The sequence below is a fragment of the Bufo gargarizans genome, unplaced genomic scaffold (genome assembly GCF_014858855.1).
Source record: "Bufo gargarizans isolate SCDJY-AF-19 unplaced genomic scaffold, ASM1485885v1 original_scaffold_1010_pilon, whole genome shotgun sequence".
Lineage (NCBI taxonomy): Eukaryota > Metazoa > Chordata > Amphibia > Anura > Bufonidae > Bufo > Bufo gargarizans.
Window position 1 is genome coordinate 254,566 of NW_025334196.1, and position 21,160 is coordinate 275,725.

A 21,160-nucleotide genomic window follows, 5' to 3' on the forward strand; every position below is an offset into this window, starting at 1 on the left:
CAGTGGCAAACTTTGGAAGAAATATCATATGATACTTAATAAGCATCATTCACAAAAGGACACAATTGTGATATCGCCAGTACATAGTGACATAGTGTCTCAAATCTACCCCGTGTACACTATTCCTTTTCATATATATTTTTAAAGCACTCTCAACAGTTTTTCTTTTTTTATTGAACAGTGTGTTATGTATGTGAATAAATAATAAAAGTTATGTTTTAAAATAGACCAGAATCAGGAATTATTAGTCTTACGACTATTGGATTATATAAATTGGGACAAGTCGCATTTAATCCCGTCAACCACGAGAACGTTCTTGGGGTTTGTGATCGATTCACAACTGATGACCCTGTACCTGTCCCCACAGAGGAGGGACAGAGTAATAAAAGCCGCACAGTCTCTTATACCACCCAGACGAGTCTCCATAAGGGTTCTTATGAGGATGTTAGGCCACATGTCAGCATCTGCAGAGGCAGTTCCTTGGGCCTTATGGCACCTACGCCCACTTCAGGAGGAGGTCTTAGCAGCTTGGAGTCGTAAGCCCAAAGACCTAGACAGAATGCACTCCCTGTCGATAGAAGTCCGTTCTTCGCTCAAGTGGTGGAAGAACCTAATAGATGGGAGGTCTCTGGTTCAACCTCGTTGGATCACGTTGACCACGGACGCTTCCCTGCTGGGCTGGGGAGCCCATCTGGAGGACAATCCAGTACGAGGTACTTGGAATCCCCAGGAGAAAATCCTCTCATCCAACTGGAGAGAGTTGAGAGTAGTCAAACTAGCCCTCCTTCATTTTGCTCCTCTCATCCGCGGTCAGGCGGTGAGAGTCCGGACAGACAACACAACTGTGGTCGCTTACCTGAACAGACAGGGGGGGACGAAATCCCAAACCCTCCTGAGGGAGGTGGGTTCTATTCTCTCTTGGGCAGAGATCAACCTATCCCACCTAATGGCAGTCCATATCAAAGAAGATCTCAATGTGGTGGCAGATCACCTGAGTCGGGGCCTGCCGGTTCCAGGAGAATGGTCCCTGAACAAGAGTATCTTCTCCATGATAGTCCAGCGGTGGGGTACCCCGGAAATCGACCTGATGGCTACCCGATTGAACGCCAAGGTGAGCAAGTTCTGTTCCCTTTACAGGGAGGACAACCCGGTAGCGATAGATGCTCTGTCTATAACTTGGAGGTTCAGGCTGGCATATATCTTCCCTCCAATTTCCATGATACCGAGGGTATTGATGAAGATCAAGCAAGACCAGACCTCGGTGATTGCCATCATGCCATTCTGGCCGAAGAGGTCTTGGTTCGCCCAGCTCATGCAGATGAGTCAGGGCATTTATTGGAGACTTCCCCTAATACAGGACCTTGTGTATCAGGACACAGGTCCCTGTCTAGATCTGAGGAGGCTCAGTCTGACAGCCTGGAGATTGACAGGTCCCTTCTAGAAGCTAGAGGGTTATCTGTGGAGGTCTTGAGAACAATCTCTCACTCCAGAGCAGAATCTACAAGCAAAAAGTATTCTAGAATCTACAGAATATTCCTGCAATGGTGTAATGACAGAGAGGTAGTTGCCTCAGACCCTCCTCTCTCCGCTATTCTACAATGCCTCCAGGATGGTCTAGACAAGGATCTAAGCCCATCTACACTCAGAGCTCACGTCTCTGCCTTATCGGCATGCCTTAGCAGACCGATTTCTCAGGACCACCTAATCAAGAGGTTCCTGAAGGGAGCCGAGAGGCTTAAACCCAGAATCTTGAGACCAATCCAGCAGTGGGATTTAACAGTAGTTCTAAAAGGGTTATGTGTCCCCCCTTTTGAGCCTTTGAATGAGTTACACTTGAGGTTCTTATCTCTAAAGGTCACCTTCTTACTGGCTATTACATCAGCTAGAGAGTTGGGGAACTTCAGGCTCTGGGGGCTTCCGAGCCTTATTTAAATTTCCTTCAGGACAAGGCCCTGTTAAGGTTCTTGCCAACCTTTTTGCCAAAGGTTCCTACCTTTTCCAATATCAATCAGACGATATGTCTACCCCCTTTTTTACCGGCTGCATCTTCTCCCAAGGAAGAAAGGCTCCGTACATTAGACATCTCAAGAGGTCTTAGGGTGTATTTGGACAGAACAAGAGATTTTAGAAGATCGGAAAACCTCCTTCTGACCTATTCAGGGAAGAACAGGGGTCTGAAGGCCTCCAAACCCACTCTGAGCAGGTGGATTAAAGAAGCAATCCGTCTGGCTTTTCTGTCCCAAGACTTGACGCCTCCTTCCTTTGTCTCCGCCCATTCTACCAGGGCTGTATCCACCTCTTATGCTGAAAAGAAACTGATCCCTTTAGACCATATTTGTGCAGCTGCTTCTTGGAGTTCCCAGAACACCTTCATCTCACATTATCGTCTAAAGGCCAGACGAGCGGAGGGAATGGCCTTTGGACAATCCGTTTTAAGTGCCGCCCTCTCCTAAGAGGGGAGTAGGGAGCCCTCCCAATTTGGGTGAGGTTTCTTGCTACTTCCCCACTTGTGCTGCTGTTAGGACGAAAGGGAAGCGTCAATTTTGACGTAAATTTGTTTTCCCTTAGTCCTAACAGCAGTACACAAATTTCCCTCCATTTGTGTGATTTATTATTAGTTACTTGTTATAAAGCAACCCCGTCCAGTTAGGGGCCGGGTTATATGGGGTAGGGGCTTAATTAGTTAATTACTAATTAGGCAGAAATTTTTTGTTCAATAAAAATTCCGCCTGTCCTGACCAGTTTCACAGGGGCAAATACCCAACTTGTGCTGCTGTTAGGACTAAGGGAAAACAAATTTACGTCAAAATTGACGCTTCTGGTACGGATTGCGATTGAGAATAAGGCCAGAAAGTTATCTGCTCAGTTTTCTACTGTGGAATTTCTTCTCAGAGAATTTCTGTGGTTCTATACTTGGATAATTGGCAATCTTCAGGCTGCTGACCATTTATTTCAACCCTTGTGCTGGGGAAAGTATCTTGGCAGCAGAGGGTTTTGGGCACCATGTAAGGAGTTGCAGAGGTAGCTTCTTGAGCTGTATGACACGTATGCCCTCTATATAGAGAAGATATCCTAAGCCTGTGGAAACCTTAACCCAGAGGGGTTGAATATTTGGTGAACCCTGTCATTTCAAGCTTGTCAATTCTACAGATGGTAGAAACATTTCAGAGACAAGTGTTTTGTTTTCCAGCAGATCTGGATTCTGCTGACTAATAATGGTCCTGAACTAGGTTGAGAACTGCACCTCGAGGGGCATATAGTCATGGGGCTCCTGGAGTCCCTTGAGAAGTCTCTTTCCTCAAACCCCAAAGACTTTAATACTATAGAACAGGGGTAGGCAACCTCCGGCACTCCAGATGTTGTAAAACTACAACTCCCAGCATGCATACTTACTCTCCTCTTCTAAGAACTCACATAGAAATGAATGGAGCATGCTGGGAATTGTAGTTTCACCACAGCTGGAGTGCCGAAGGTTGCTGATCCCTGCTATAGAAGATCGTGTCTGACTCACCCCACAGACTTGAGGAAACAGTCAGTGTAAGAGCAGACATGATAAGCAGGGTGGCACCAAATCAGAAACCCTTCTACCTTCTCCCGACCGCCTAACGCAGGGATGCGTCCTGCGGGCGGCCGGGTTATTCCTCCTGGACGTATTGGTGCGTCATCCCGCGAGTGACGAGATTTTCCGCGCGTTCACAGCAACGCACGCCTGAGAAGTTAATCTACAGCCTGCCAGCAGCGATCATCATTTTTTTAACCCTAAAATTGTATATTAGACGCTGTTTTGTTAACAGCGTCTAATATACCTGCTACCTGGTCCTCTGGTGGTCCCTTTTGCTTGGATCGACCACCAGAGGAAACAGGCAGCTCTGTAAGTAGCACCAATCACCACCCTACACTACATCCCCCTCTGTCACTTATTAACCCCTGATCACCCCATATAGACTCCCTGATCACCCCCCTGTAAGGCTCCATTCAGACGTCTGTATGTGTTTTGCGGATCCGCAAAACGCGGACACCGGCAATGTGCTTTCCGCATTTTGCCTTTTCTTAGGACATGTTCTATAGGCTCTACAAAAAACGCAGTGTTCGCCCGATCAGGCCTGATCTTGTGCGCACACTTGCATTCAGTCCGCCCCACCGCAGTGACAGAATTATTTTTTTTTCTGATCACTGCAAAAACACCGTACGGTTCAGTGCCAAGATGGAAACATTATTTTCCTTTTCTTAGGTGGAAAATCCCTTGTCCATTCCTTGGAGGTTCAGGCTGGCCTACATTTTTCCTCCAGTTTCCATGATAATTCTGGTATTGATGAAAATCAGGCTAGACCAGATGACAGTACAGCCATCATACTGTTCGGGACAGAGAGGTCATGGTTCCCAACATGCTGGTGAGTCAAGGGTGTTACTGAGACTTCCCCCAGTGTAGACCCTTGATATGTAGGGCACTGAACTCTGCAAATATCTGGAAAGATTGAGACTGACAGCCTAAAGGTTGCTAGACTTGATTTATATCTAGCTGCCTCTCTGATGTAGTCATGAAGATCCTACCACACATTGGGCCTTAAAGGGGTTGTCCAGGTTCAGAGCTGAACCTGGACAGCCCTCCATTTTCACCCAGGCAGCCCCCCTGACATGAGCATCGGAGCAGTTCCTGCTCCGATGCTCTCCTTTGCCCTGCGCTAAATTGCACAGGGCAAAGGCATTTTTCTGAGTTCCGGTGACGTACCGGGGCTCTCTATGGGGCTGACAGGAAGCCCGGTGACGTCACCGGCACTGATGGGCGGGATTTGGCTCTGCCCTAGCCAGTAAAACGGCTAGGGCAGAGCTAAAGCCCGCCCCTCAGAGCCGGTGACGTCACTGAACACACTGCTGGGCGGAAGTTACCGCCCGGCAGTGTGTTATTGAAAACACAAGAGCCCGTGCCCTGCGCGATCTAGCGCAGGGCACTGGAGCGCATCGGAGCATGAGATGCTCCGATGCTAGGCTCAGGGGGGCTGCCGGGGTGAAAATAAGGGTATGTCCGGGTTCAGCTCTGAACCCGGACAACCCCTTTAATCCACCAAAATATAATTTTTCCTAACTTATTCAGTTGAGTTAAGAGTATAACTTGGAGACTTCCCCCACTGCAGTTTGTGTGTGTCTAGGACACTGAACTCTGCCAAGACCTGAAGAGGTTCAGTTTGACAGCCTGAAGTTTGACCAGCCTCTTTAACTATCTTGAAGCCTCTTTGATTAAATCATGAAGACCTTTGCCACACTCTGGTTTGCAATTCATGAAAAATTCATTTTGATCCCAACTCTTTCAAATGAGTCAAGGGTGTATCTGAAGACTTCCACAGTGCAAATTGTGTGTGTCAAGAGCACTCAGCTCTGCCAGAACCTGTGGAGACTCAACTTTACAGCCACTATATCAATCTAATGGTCTTTAAGACATAGTCGGAGCCAGATCTCAACTTAAAGGGCTTACACAAGGATCAAGTGAATCTATTCAGCTTAAATTCTATTAAGGGGTGGATAGTTCTAAACCACATATTATCAGCCTCTTAGGCTTCCTGCAAGACAAAATAGGAAAAGGCCTTAGAGTATCAACCTAAAAAGTCTAAATTTTGCCCATTCTGCAAGTTTATCCTTGTCACAATAGTCCTTGATGAAAAGGTTCCTGAAAGGTTTGCTAAGATGTAGCCTTCCATAATAGGACTTGACCTTAGTCCTAAAAGTTTTAAGATCATCTCCCTTTGAACCTCTGGAGGAGGGCCCACATAAATACCTAACCTAAAAAAGGTTATTTCCATCTGGCCATGACATCTTCCATAAGAACAGGGAGATCCTAGTCTTGTCATCAGTGGATCGGTACTTCAGATTCCTTCTTACTCCAAAGGATTGTTCTTTGGTAATTATAATCAGGTCTCCTCCTTCCAGTGTCTGTTATGAGCTTTACTGTAATGTTGAATATCATCTCCATTCCCTATATCTTTCCATATGTCCTGAGATCTATTTAGCCTGGAGTAAAGAGATCCGGAAGGTTGAGAATTGATTACTTTATATCCATAAGGAACAATAAGCTCTCACATGCGCCACCAGCAGCTAATGTCCGTGACTGGCGGTAACAATGATCTTAGACTTTTAACTCTTCAGATGCTGTGGTCAATCATGAGGATCAGGGGAGCCGGATGCATAGTGCGGCAGCCTCAGTCCTCCGTAATGAACTGAAGCTGCCGCATGTTAGCTCCTATGAAGCCCTTGCCTGTGGCAGGGCTTTATAGGATTACATTGTAGCTCTCATACACTCCAATGTCGGTGTATGAGAGAAGCAATCTGATGATTGCTTTTTATAGTTTCCTACGGGAACTATAAAATACTGTAAAAAAAAAAAGAAAAAAAAAAAAAAAAAAAAACACCCCTTCCCCAAAATGTTAATAAAAAAATGGAAACTATAAAATAATACACATCATGGGTATCGCCGCGTCCGAAAGCACCCATACTTTTAAATTAGTAAATATTTTTCAGATATGGCAAATAAGTCAAAAAGGTTTTTTAGCCCCTTTTTTAGTCTCTTCATCTCCAACAAAAAATAAAAAGTGATAAAAAAAATACCTCAGAATGGTATGAATGAAAACTACAGATCATTCCTCAAAAAACGAGCCCTCACACAGCTCCGTACACATAAGTACAAAAAAGTTTTTTCAAAGTTTTTTTTTCAGTATTAAAATGCAAGAAAAACTATACATATGTGGTATCGCCATAATTGTACTGACCTGGAGAACGAAAGTAACAGGTCAGTTTTAAGCCATTTTCACACTCGAGTTTTGTGCGGATCAGTCATGGATCTGCAAAAACGCTTCAGTTGAGATAACACAACCGTATTATGGCTTCTTCCTTGTGTGACTTCACTAATGACCCCTAATTATGGCTTTAGAAACAAAAACATTTTTCTCATTCTGAATGCAGCTTCTCTCATGTGTGATTCCTCTTATGTTTTAGAAGACCCGATTTATCTGAAAAACGTTTCCCACATTCTGAACATGAATATGGCTTCTCTCCTGTGTGAATTCTCTCATGTGCAACAAGATTTGATTTCACTGTAAAACATTTCCCACATTCTGAACATGAATATGGCTTCTCTCCTGTGTGACGTCTCTCATGTCTAACAAGATGTGATTTCTCTGTAAAACATTTCCCACATTCTGAACATGAATACGGCTTTTCCCCAGTGTGACTTCTCTCATGTATAACAAGATTTGATGTGTGTGTAAAACATTTCCCACAATGTGAACAAGTATATGGTTTCTCTCCTGTATGACTTCTCTCATGGTAAACCAGATTTGATTTCCCTGTAAAACATTTCCCACATTCTGAACATGAATATGGCTTCTCTCCTGTATGAAGTCTCTTATGGTAAACAAGATTTGATTTTTGTCTAAAACATTTCCCACATTCTGAACATGTATATTCTTTATGTCCTGTGTGACTGCTCTCATGTCTAACAAGAAGTGATTTCTGTGTAAAACATTTCCCACATTCTGAACATGAATACATTTTCTCTCCTGTGTGACGTCTTCGGTGTGTAGAAAGTCCTGAGTGGTTTGTGGATTCTTTACCACAATTAAACCATTTAATCCCTTTCTGACTTGTACTTGCGGTAACAATCTGTGATTGGTCAGGAGAAGGTTCCTCATAATTAGGAGGATTATATGACAGATCTGTACTGTGAAGTCCTGGATGTACATTAAGGGTAATGAGGTTTTCTCCTGAAGAGCGCTGCAGGATATCTTCATCTAGTGGTAACATGACATTTTCACATTTCTTACTGGGATTTTCTGTTAAGATAAAAATGAAAAGTGTTTTTTTTTTTTTTTTTTGCAAACTCCAGAGTAGACAAACTTATAACATTACAATTTGGCTGGAAGTTGATCCAGCAGGAAGGAGAAGTGTTCATTCATTTGGAATCCATTCCTGACTTTGGCCCAAAAAACTGCACTTGTGATCCCAGCCTTACAAAGCTTCTATAACTTCCTGACAAAGTCCAGGATTCTGGTTTACACCGGGTCATGACCTTTATTACATACAGTAAATAATGATTTAACAAAACTAAAAAATGTGAAAAGCCTGACCATGTCTGGAAACAATGGAGCATCGTAAGCCCCGCCCCTGCAGAACCTGCCTGTTGTTTCTATATGTGGAACCTTAAAATCCCCCCTTTTTGGACAGATTATAAGAGCAGCACAGATCAGTCACTGGTTATCTACCAGCAAGTTCACACAGAGCAGATCAGCTGCAGACATTTCTGTGACTGTCCCGCTGCCCAGAATGTGGCTTGTAATAATCCATGCAGCTGCTGCAGAAACAACCCAATACATGGAAATGTCTACAATAAATGTGCCCTGTGTGAACACGCTCTAATGCAGCTGCAACATTCTGGGACATGCAGTTACTGCTAGAAGTCACACGTTCAGTCTGAAGGGGATGAGCAGATAATCGCTGAAGTGATGGACAACATGGTCACATTTAGCAATTTAAAGCCGATGCCGGACAAGAATTTTACTACAAATTTTCTCACATTTTATTGAGACACCAACGACTTACATGACACACGCTTGTTCTACATCGGTGACAAACAGTCGTACAGGGCGGACATTGCCCATAAACTCCATGTATAATCTACAATATATATACAATGCAGAACACGGATTGTACAAGACGTCTCTGTAGTATAGTCTACTATACCGGCCCGATGGAGGCCAGAAGGACACGCTCCCATCATGTGACTGGAGCCCTATGGATATGACTGACATATAAAGAACACGTAGCCTCTAATGTAATGTGAGAAGAAACTGTGGAGCTCCTCCATTACATGTCACTGCACACACGTGTATACACTGCACATGACGGCTCTTACCTTGTGATATAAGAGGCTGGTGCTCCTCCATTACATGTCACTGCACACACGTGTATACACTGCACATGACGGCTCTTACCTTGTGATATAAGAGGCTGGTGCTCCTCCATTACATGTCACTGCACACACGTGTACACACTGCACATGACGGCTCTTACCTTGTGATATAAGAGGCTGGTGCTCCTCCATTACATGTCACTGCACACACGTGTATACACTGCACATGACGGGTCTTACCCTGTGATATAAGAGGCTGGAGCTCCTCCATTACATGTCACTGCACACACGTGTATACACTGCACATGACGGCTCTTACCTTGTGATATAAGAGGCTGGTGCTCCTCCATTACATGTCCCTGCACACACGTGTATACACTGCACATGACGGCTCTTACCTTGTGATATAAGAGGCTAGTGCTCCTCCATTACATGTCACTGCACACACGTGTATACACTGCACATGACGGCTCTTACCTTGTGATATAAGAGGCTGGTGCTCCTCCATTACATGTCACTGCACACACGTGTATACACTACACATGACGGCTCTTACCTTGTGATATAAGAGGCTGGTGCTCCTCCATTACATGTCACTGCACACACGTGTATACACTGCACATGACGGCTCTTACCTTGTGATATAAGAGGCTGGTGCTCCTCCATTACATGTCACTGCACACACGTGTATACACTGCACGTGACGGCTCTTACCTTGTGATATAAGAGGCTGGTGCTCCTCCATTACATGTCACTGCACACACGTGTATACACTGCACATGACGGCTCTTACCCTGTGATATAAGAGGCTGGTGCTCCTCCATTACATGTCACTGCACACATGTGTATACACTGCACATGACGGCTCTTACCTTGTGATATAAGAGGCTGGTGATCCTCCATTACAGGTCACTGCACACGTGTATACACTGCACATGACGGCTCTTACCCTGTGATATAAGAGGCTGGTGCTCCTCCATTACATGTCACTGCACACACGTGTATACACTGCACATGACGGCTCTTACCCTGTGATATAAGAGGCTGGTGCTCCTCCATTACATGTCACTGCACACACGTGTATACACTGCACATGACGGCTCTTACCTTGTGATATAAGAGGCTGGTGCTCCTCCATTACATGTCACTGCACACACGAGTATACACTGCACATGACGGCTCTTACCCTGTGATATAAGAGGCTGGTGCTCCTCCATTACATGTCACTGCACACACGTGTATACACTGCACATGACGGCTCTTACCTTGTGATATAAGAGGCTGGTGCTCCTCCATTACATGTCACTGCACACACATGTATACACTGCACATGACGGCTCTTACCTTGTGATATAAGAGGCTGGTGCTCCTCCATCATGGCCTCCTTGTACAGGTCCTTGTGTCCTTCTATATACTCCCACTCCTCCATGGAGAAATAGACAGTGACATCCTGACACCTTATAGGAACCTGACAACACAATGACACCGTCATCACCCAGACCCCTCCAGTGCTGTTACTGGAGAATTTCCCAGCATTCCCAGCAGTGTCACCTCTCCAGTCAGCAGCTCCATCATCTTGTGGGTGAGTTCTAGGATCTTCTGCTCATGTATCAGGGGGTGAGGGGGAGGCTCTGTGATGGGGGGAGGGGTCCTGCTCCGCCCTCCTGACTCCTGGAGATGGATGATGGGAGTCACACAGTCCCCCGATGTCTTCTTCACTATTGTGTACTCCTGTGGATGGAGAGAGACACTTAGGGAATAAACCCTTCAGGGGCCATGTGCTCTCCTCCGGCCCTCTCCTCCTGGGTACAACGTGCCTACTTACCTCCTCATGGCTCCTACAACATGACTATTGGTCACTGGTCACATGACACATCACTCACCATATTGGGGCTGATCTTCAGGTTCTCCGTCACTTGGAAGTTCTGGAGGCCGTTCTCCAGGACCCCGGACTCTTCCTATCACTCCCTATGATGGATTCTCCTTCCCGATGTCTGACTTGTTACAGAATACAATAAAGAGGAGAGAAATCTAGAAAAGTTTACCTCTCCGCTCAGCAGGGAGATGATCTCCAAGGTGAGGTCTAATATTCTTCTGCTGATCTCCTTCCTGTCCATCCTTGGTGGTCATTCAGGAGAAGAGGAGAGAACTGGAGGAGCTGGAGGCTTCTAGTACTGCAGGCGCCTTTATGAGAAGAGGAGAGGAAATCATCCAGAAGACAAGACCAGATGTCACCTCCAGAACCGCACTTCCTGAGCCTGGAGGGGCCCCGCTTCTCAGAGCCCCCACCACATGGAGTCCAGGTGCCCCAACATGGAGATCTCTGGTGGCTCCACAGGAGATAAATGTCTGATAGATGCAGGTCCCACCTCTGGGCTGTGCTCAGCTGTGTCCAGAGCTCCTAGAGAAGAGACTGGAGAGAGCTGAGCTCAGGCCGGGCCCCGCTCCATTCATTCTCCTCCTGGAGGCAGGGGCCCCTCACCAGGACAGTCAGGGGCCAGCGAATGATGACTACCCCCACTATCACCACTACTACTCCCACATCATATTAAGCTGAGGAGCGGAGAAGGATTCCTTGTGTGTAATGGAGGAGAATCTCCAGAGGTGACATGTCTGAGCTCTCCACCACACTGTCTCCTCACAGCTCATCTTACCTGCAGGCTGGAGGAATGGCTGATACCAGAGAGAACAAGAGCCCTGACTACCGACCAGGACCTGCCCAGCATCTGCTGCACTGCCGGAGCTGAAGGACCTGGGATGACGTCACCGTCATGTGATCAGGGCAGGGGGCGGGGCTCAGCAGTGGAGAGAGGAGGTGGTGAAGGACCTGGTGTGATGTCACTGTCATGTGATTAGTGGAGGAGGCGGGGCTCAGCAGTGGAGAGGATGAGAGAACGGTAATGATGATCATGTGACATCAGAGGGCGGAGCTTTGCCTGGAGAAGCGATGAGTCTAGTGGCTTTTCTCTTAGAGCCAAAACAATGCTGGGAGTTGTAGTTCTCTCCTCTGATATCCTATAATAACACCCTGGATATGCTGGGACTTGTAGTTCTCTCCTCTAATGCTGTAGCTGTGGTGAATTCAGCCGACTTCTGGGACGTGTAGTTCAGTTTCAGGAGGAGAATGTTCTCCTTCCTGGTGCTGACCTCAAACCCGAGACAGAAGTCTTCTGCAGACATCTGAGCTCAGGGCGGCAGGATGGTTGGAAGCTTCCATCCCCTGATGACAGAGGTCGCCCGTTCCACTTATGTAGACGACCTCCCACCCCGAGATCAGAGGCCTTGTGCCGTCAGATGACAATGCTATGTGGGGGTTTCTGGCCTTTTCAGTAGAAGACATTGAGGAGACCACGATGGTGTGTAACGTCAGGTCTCATCTAGTCTGCAGCGGCATCAGATGCCCCAAAGAGGCGCTCACTAAGACCTGGCGGAGATTCCCCCAGAAGACTAGGGTAAGTAACGGGAATAGTGGCGGGATGTTTGGTCCACGCCGCTCTCACCCTCCGCCCATTTATAACAAAATGGTGGACAAGACCAAACAACGAGCTACTTGTGCAAATGAGACGTGACTTTACGGCTCCAGAATTCAGGCTCCGGGGCTTCATAAATCACCCAGTTGTCTGTAAGGAGGTGATGCTGAGAGCTGGAGCCCACACCATGAGGAAGGACGTGAAGACAAACCTGCCGATTATTGGCTGCAGCCGACGTCTTAGAGGAGTCTCTCTGAGAAGAGAAGCCGCATAACGGGACAACAAAGATGTCATCTGTAGAAAATCCTCCACAACTGATGGTTCTTTGCCCTGACATTCACTCTAATAGGCTTCGTAGGCCTGAGGCCTATAAGGCAGTGAGTCCTGGCGCAGGAACACAGCACTGTGATGTCACCACAACTGCTCACAGCGTCTCTGGCCATAGGCCGGGAGATACCTGCCGGCGGCATCATGGATGGGGGGAAACGGGACGTCACTGGGTCATGTAGAGCAAGAGGGACAGGTCACCGATGTGACCGGCGATTGGCTGCAGCAGTCACGTGATGACCAGTGGCGTTGCTAAGGCTGGTGTCAACCGGTGCGGTAGAAAATGGTGTCACCCCCCCTGGGACGAGTCACGTAGGGGACGTCCTTCAAGCTCCGCCCTGCCACCGCGGTGCCGTTGACATCCCTTCACATCCTTCACTGAGCCTGCCGACTTACCCAAGCGGTAATGCGGGGGGGAGGGTTTGGATAGTAAACAGACCGCTGACGTGGGAGGGGGGCTAAGCAGACAGATTGCCAACGGGGGGGGGGGATTTTTTTGGGGGGTTGGGGATGCTAGCAGGCAGATCGACAATGGGGGGGGTCGGATTAAAATTTTTGAGAACAGGTTCCCTACTCAATGGCGGACGCGCGGCGTCACGGCACATACACCATATATATCCAATACACATAAATACACCATATACATGGTACACATACATAAATACACTATACTATACAGCAGCACATGCCTCTCACATCCAGGGCCTCCAGGTGATGGCTCCTCCGATGTAGATCTTCTATCATCTTCTCCATTTGGTCCAGCCACTTCTTTCAGCCGCGTCTCGTCTCTGCAGAGTGTGACACACGGACATCTTAGTGTCCTCACTTTTCTATCATCATCCCCCAACCTGGAACCCCACAGTGTTATCCTGCTGCTTTCTGTGCTCCCCAATACCCCCAAATACTATCCTGAAGAAATAATAGTGCCCCATAGTAATGGTGCTCCTCATAGTCCCACCAATAGTAATTCCCTTCTAGAATGCCATAATTAGTAATACTGCCCCCTACTCTGCCCCACATTAAGAAATATGCCCCCACACTGCCCCACATTAAGAAATATGCCCCCCACACTGCCCCACATTAAGTAATATGCCCCCCCACACTGCCCCACATTAAGAAATATGCCCCCCACACTGCCCTACATTAAGTAATATGCCCCCCCACACTGCCCCACATTAAGTAATATGCCCCCCCACACTGCCCACATTAAGTAATATGCCCCCCCACACTGCCCCACATTAAGTAATATGCCCCCCCCACACTGCCCCACATTAAGTAATATGCCCCCCCCACACTGCCCCACATTAAGTAATATGCCCCCCCACACTGCCCCACATTAAGTAATATGCCCCCCCACACTGCCCCACATTAAGTAATATGCCCCCCACACTGCCCCACATTAAGTAATATGCCCCCCACACTGCCCTACATTAAGTAATATGCCCCCCCACACTGCCCCACATTAAGTAATATGCCCCCCACACTGCCCTACATTAAGTAATATGCCCCCCACACTGCCCCACATTAAGTAATATGCCCCCCCACACTGCCCCACATTAAGTAATATGCCCCCCACACTGCCCCACATTAAGTAATATGCCCCCCCACACTGCCCCACATTAAGTAATATGCCCCCCCACACTGCCCCACATTAAGTAATATGCCCCCCCACACTGCCCCACATTAAGTAATATGCCCCCCCACACTGCCCCACATTAAGTAATATGCCCCCCACACTGCCCCACATTAATATGCCCCCCTACACTGCCCCACATTAAGTAATATGCCCCCCCACATTAAGTAATATGCCCCCCCACACTGCCCCACATTAAGTAATATGCCCCCCTACACTGCCCCACATTAAGTAATATGCCCCCCCACACTGCCCCACATTAAGTAATATGCCCTCCTACACTGCCCCACATTAAGTAATATGCCCCCCTACACTGCCCCACATTAAGTAATATGCCCCCCTACACTGCCCCACATTAAGAAATATGCCCCCCCACATTAAGTAATATGCCCCCCCACACTGCCCCACATTAAGTAATATGCCCCCCCACACTGTCCCACATTAAGTAATATGCCCCCCTCCACTGCCCCACATTAAAGGGGTTCTGCACTTTGTTTTAACTGATGATCTATCCTCTGGATAGATCATCAGCATCTGCAGCGCCGTGGCCTTCTCACTGTTTACCGCTGGCCCAGTGACGTCACGACTAGTATCACTGGCCTGGGCGGGGCTAAGCTCTGTTCACTTGAATGGAGCTTAGCCCCGCCCCAGGCCAGTTGATACAAGTCGTGATGTCACTGGGCCTGCGGTAAACAGTGAAAAGGCCGCGGCGCTGCAGATGCTGATGATCTATCCAGAGGATAGATCATCAGTTAAAACAAAGTGCAGAACCCCTTTAAGTAATATCCCCCCCCCCCACACTGCCCTCCATTATGTAATTTGCCCCCACTAAGTAAGTTGCCCCCACACTGCCCTGCATTATGTAATTTGCCCCCACTAAGTAAGTTGCCCCCACACTGCCCTCCATTATGTAATTTGCCCCCACTAAGTAAGTTGCCCCCACACTGCCCTCCATTATGTAGTTTGCGGCATTTCCAGGAAATGCATTTTAATGCTCCATGAGTCATGGAGCATTAAAGTGCATTTCCACCTTCTGTTCAAGCTTTAACCTGGCTGGACCTGGAGAGATGTAGGCCCCAACCCCCCTAAATATATTAAATACTATAATGAGGTATTAAATGAAGTCAATATGTGCTCTCTGCGCTACTTACCACACCTCCTCCTCCTCCCTCAGGCACGGCAGTCACATGACTCACCACCCAATCCATTAGCTCCAGACTCGAGTCCTGGGCCTGCTGGCTGCTCCTGCACTCACCAGGCAGTCACACCCCCTTCACCACGTGACGGCCGGGCCGATGTGCTTGCAAGTAAGTAAGGTCAGGAGAACTCCGGCGGGTGACACCCCATCAAACTGGTGTCACCCGGTGCGGCCCGCACCCACCTCGCAACGCCACTGGTGGCGACCATCAACAGAATGTTTATTCCCAGAGATCCAGGACCAGTGGAGGCGGCCGTGGAGTGGTGCAGCCAGAATCCAGCGGCGGGGACCAGGTATGAACCCCACCACGGGTCCAGCCACTCTGAAGAGGACGCAGAGCCAATGCACAGACAGGAGCAGAAGAACAATCTCTGGACTGATATTAGAAGCTGAAGACACCTTGGGAATAAAGCAGGTAAAGTGCTAGAAGCAGATGGTGCAGCAGATCTGTGAGGCTCCTGACAGGACAGAGCTTGGAGATCACTCGCTCTTCTTGCTGACGTTATGGCAACAAGGAAAAGATTCTATAAAGGTAAGTATTAATACTGATGTGTCACCGTGGTTCATAGGGTATGGTATTACACTGCCAGCATTATGTCTGTGTACTCCAGTAGATTCCAGACCTCTCAGGACTACAGGGAATTATAAATCATTATAATGCTGTGTGATCCTGCTGCGCTGCCCGGAGCGGAGGCCAGAACGGGACTTCTCACTGACACACGCTGCGAGGTCCTCACATTCAGCTCAGTCCGGTGTGTCTGGCCTTACAGGAGTCACTAGGCAGATCGCACTAATACTCCACAGGCAGTTTATAAAGAGGGATTTTATACAAAACGTTCTTCTTGGAATCCCATCTTACAAATCATGAGTCAATTTACTGAACCGAATGTGCAGAGCTCTAGCACCGGCCTGGTGGGGAAGGAGGAGAGTCTAACAGCACGGCCGACTCCTCATAAGGAAAAATAGACTTTTTGGATAATCTTGCAACTCCCGGATCCACTTCTGGGCAGATTCCTGAGAAGAGCCGTCTTTGGGATCCGATTTATAAGCAGACTTTCTTGTCGATTTCCTTGTCTGCTCTTTCCCAGAACTTTGGAAACCGGTCTGAGAGAAGAGTATGATTGGGAAGAACTCTAGTCGACAAGCAGGGTTAGAACCAAGAGGGATGGATAGTGGCAAAACGAGGGGGTCCATTCAGAAGCTGGCCACGGTCAGAATACCAGGAGAATCTGTAGAAACTAAGTCAGCAGATTAAGGGTTAATCCAAAAAACAAGCCCCAGTTAGATTGGCATGAGCTCAGATGCAGTGGTAATGAGTATCAAAAGGAACCAGGAACAAAATCACAGGCCAGGATTAGAGGAAGCACAGAGGTTTATATCGCCCCCTGGTCCTGTGATTGGACACAGTCGGGAATCTACTTGGCATCCAGTCTCGCAGATAGATTGACCAGCTGAGGCCTGGCTCATCGGCATAGCAAACCTCCTAAAACAGTCACGCACTGGATCACGGCTAGGTAATTACATGACACCACGGGGGACAGGAGCTGTATAATACCCGCTGAGAGCAGTGGCATTGATGAATAGACGGCATTCGCCGCTTACTCACCGCCATCCTGGTTTGCTTCTGCCTTCAAAGTTTGTGTTTGAAGCATTACAGCTGCAGAAGAGCCAAAGAAAGGTACCATTTGTTATCTGTGTATGTGACCCACAGTGCAGGGTGAGGTCTCCGAGATGACTACAGTTGGTGACTGACGTACAAAAGTCACACATTTTAGCACAAGCCTCGTTTTGCACAAACATTTGCAGCTTTGTTTTTGCGGATTACCACCACTCTTGTCAGTTTTCTTTTATTTTCAAAAGTTTTTTTATTGTTTTCCAACAAAATGAGTACAATTATCCCTGGATTCCTTACTGCGACATCACAAACATGTTCAAAAGCACATATTTGATATTACAGAATACTTCTCAGTAGTTGTGGCCAGCGATCCACCACACATACCGAGAATCAATAGAGAGATGTTAATTAGGTCGGGATTTCTGGAATAGGGTCTTCTTGGTGTATAAACAAGAAACAAAAGCATAGACAGGCACATAGAGTTCCAAGTGTTCGGTACCCTTTCTCTAGGAAGTAGTGGCTTAACATGTATGGACTCTCATCTTTTAATGTTTCCTCCGGAATACTCTCATCATCAAGTGGTTGGATTAGTGTGCATACCAACGACTAGCTATCCATGCCCGCCAGGCTTTCTGGAAATTTGTCATAGAGGGCTGTTGTGAGTGAAACATTTTCTCATACATACAGGTGGAGTTTACTAGAGTGATCACTTCAGACAACGGAGGGGTATGAGGACTCCTCCAGTGTCGGGTGATGATCAATTTAGCCTCCATAAGTATGTGGGCAACCACTAGTCTATAAGGCGGTGCTATGTTATTGATGTCAATAAAAAGAAGGGCCATTTCTGGGGTCAAGCCTGAGTTGAGTGAGGTAAATTCAGCTATCAGGTTTTTAACGCTATCCCATAGTGGGGAAATCCTAGGACAAGCCCATAAAATGTGGAGGAGAGACCCTCTACTTCCGCAGTTCCTCCAACAATTGGGAGACGAGGTGGGAACTGTCATGCCTTGCTCTGTGCGGAGGTCGGCCAGATTAGCAGCACGTGTTTAGTTTTTTGTTTTGTTTTGGAGTAGTGCTAGATTCGCCTCCCTTCAGGTGCACTGGGTGGGGTCATTGGTTTAAATCACACTCAATCCCAGTGTTCCGTGTGGGTTATAGAAATCAGTCTGGCCTTGGAAGCAAGGAAGGAAGGAAGGATTGTCTGTTCCGGCTCAGATAAGATTAGTTTCTGTTTTTGTGGTTTGCTGTCTAGGCTGTTTGTGTTACGCCTGTCCCCTCCAGGTTCTGAGGGAGCAGGCTGCCCTATTCCCCTTTCAGGGATTCTAGGGTATTTGCAGCCCAGGCACGAGGACACATTATTCCCACCTTTAGGGTCTGAATGTGGGCTTAGCAGTATAGGGAGAGCTGTTAGGGATTTGCTAGGAGGTGACCTTACCCCAGCTTCTCGCCTAGAAACTTGTTGCTTGGTTTATCTGTGTTTATGAGATCCTGTCCGCCGTGACAGAAACATTATGTGAAGACTGGTGGGCGTATAATACCATCTTAGGCTAGTCTTGAATATCGCTTCCTGGTGTGTTACGCAGCAGAAAGCTTTAGTGACCGTTTGGAAGGCGGAGTGCCATTGGTTCAACGTAAAGGTTTGCTGTAGGTCTATCTCCCACTTAAGTTGGGATTGTGTTTTATTCTGCTCCTTCTCCTGAACAAGGAAATTATAGAAGCGAGATATACCTCCTTTTTTGGGAAACCCATCATGAAGGTATCGCAGTATCTCTTTAGGGATACCTCTTGTTATTCTTTCCATTTTGCTCCACAGGGATCTGATTTGCAGGAATTTATAAAATTCCCTATGTGGGATTTGATAATTATCATGTAGATGCGAAAAGGACAGCACATTGTCCTTATCCATCATATCCTGTACCGTTTTAACTCCTCTGGCCATCCAGTTATGAAGATCTAATCCAGGGATGTGGTCTGTTAAACAAGCTATAGGTACCACAGAGGCAGGGACAGTCCCTTCATCCTTTGTCAACTCTAGGAAATTTTTCCAGGCCGCCGTGGATATTCTTACTGCAGTTAGAGGGGATGTATATGGGCCTAGTTTCCAGGCTGTACCTATCAGCGAGGAACGAAGAGTAGAGAGGTGAAGTGAAGCCTTCTCCATCGAAACCCAGTGTTTATCCGCTGGATCTTTCCACCAGTGGACTAGTTGATCAAGAAGGCATGCTGGGTAGTTGTGTCTTAGATTCGGAACTCCCAGACCACCCTTGTTTTTGTGCATAGTTAATATTGAGTATGCTGTTCTAGCATGCTTGGAATTCCAAATTAAATTCATCATTTGTTTCTTGGCTCTCCCAAAAAAAGGTATCAGGGATTTGAATGGGGAGTGTCCTAAAAAGGTAAAGGATCTTGGGCAAGAGTAGCATTTTGTATGCCGCCACTCTGCCAAACCAAGAAATCAGACAGGACGTCATGCCCTTTATATCAGCTTGTAATTCATTCAATAAGGGGAGGAAGTTTGTGTGAAACATTTTTGAGGTGGGATAAGTAAGTTGGATGCCTAAATACGCTATACTCTCCTGCTGCCAATCCAGAGGAAATAGGTGTTTAAGTTGCAGTAATTGATCATGGGGAATGTTAATGGGAAGGCTTTGAGATTTATCGGTATTCAGTTTGTAGTATGAGATTTTGCTAAAGTCATCTAGTGTTGCAAATATTCTACTAAGGGAGTTTTTAGGATTGGTACTGATGACAATTATATCATCTGCAAATATCGCAAGTTTGTGTTCTGTGGTTCCTATCGTGAGGCCAGATATATTTGGGTCTTGCCAGATAATTTCCGCTAGGGGTTCAATAGATAAAATAAAGAATAAAGGGGATAGGGGGCATCCCTGCCTAGTGCCATTGGTCAGGGAAAAGGGAGTGGATAGAGCTCCATTTGCGAAAACCTTAGCAAGTGGGTTGCAATATAAGGCCGATATAGCTGTATATATAGGGCCTGAAACCCCAAATTTTCGTAATACCGAGAGTCCAGTGTCAAGAATGTGGTCGGGGTGTTTGAAGACTCAGCAGTTTTCTAAAGGGTTAAGAGTCTTCTGGTGTTGTCCGGGGCTTGTCGTCCCATTTCAAAACCAGTTTGATCGATTTATACCAAAGACGGAATGATTGATAACAACCTATTTGCGAGAATTTTAGCATAAATCTTTACTTCACAATTCAACAATGAAATAGGTCGATGACTAGTAGTTTGTAATGGCAATTTGCCTGGCTTTGGAATGGTCACTTTAAGTGCCTCCAGCAGTTCTGGGGGGAATGTACCAGTTTCTATAGCTTTGGAATACACCGGCAAAAGATGTTTGATAATGAGGTGTCCATATTTTTTGTAGTATATAGAGGAGAATCCGTCCGGACCTGGGGCCTTGTTTAGCGGGAGAGAGCGGGTCACTGCACACAGATGGATTCCTCCTGGACATGCGGCCTTTCAGCCAGCACCGCTATCTGCTCCACCAGACTTTTATTAAGCGATTGCTGTTCTCTGAAACCAGTTTGTGTAGTCTCCATGAACAACCAATTGGTTTCCTGCTGGTTAGCATTTGCCTTTTGAAGCTGTATGTTAGCCTGGATCAGCTGTTTCAGCACTTCCTCCATATCTGCACTGTTTGTTTTTTTCAGAACAGCAGACTTAACCCAGGACATAAAACTTGCTGGATTTTTTGTGCCAGCGCAGCCTCCACCATATGTAACGGGATTAGCTCACGGGACCGCCGTCTCCTGGGATAGACGGGCGCTTTAGGCACATAAAAGACAGTCCAGTCCAAGCAAGTATGGTGCAACTGGCCTCAGCCAGTTTTATTGACTTTTGCAGAAAGATCAATATTAAACAAAACAGTTCAAAACAAATGAAATACCTGGCCGTCTGGCCACTACGACTAAACAGGCAGTAGTCCCTAACTACATGGAACTGAGCCTTGTGCCCAGCTCCATCAACAAACACGCAGTTGTTTTACTCACACAGCAGGGTTCT

The 21,160-nt window shown here is 47.0% G+C and overlaps 1 protein-coding gene across 1 annotated transcript in view; it reads right to left on the reverse strand.

Moving 5' to 3' along the window:
* Window positions 1-6,714: 6,714 nt before the first annotated feature.
* The window catches only part of LOC122922876 (zinc finger protein 260-like), a 41,032-nt gene continuing 26,586 nt past the window's right edge, over window positions 6,715-21,160 (reverse strand). The window contains exon 3 of the mRNA XM_044273628.1: window positions 6,715-7,577. Coding sequence (XP_044129563.1) covers window positions 6,958-7,577 — 620 coding nt within the window. The 3' untranslated portion in view covers window positions 6,715-6,957. The remainder of the gene's footprint in view (window positions 7,578-21,160) is intronic.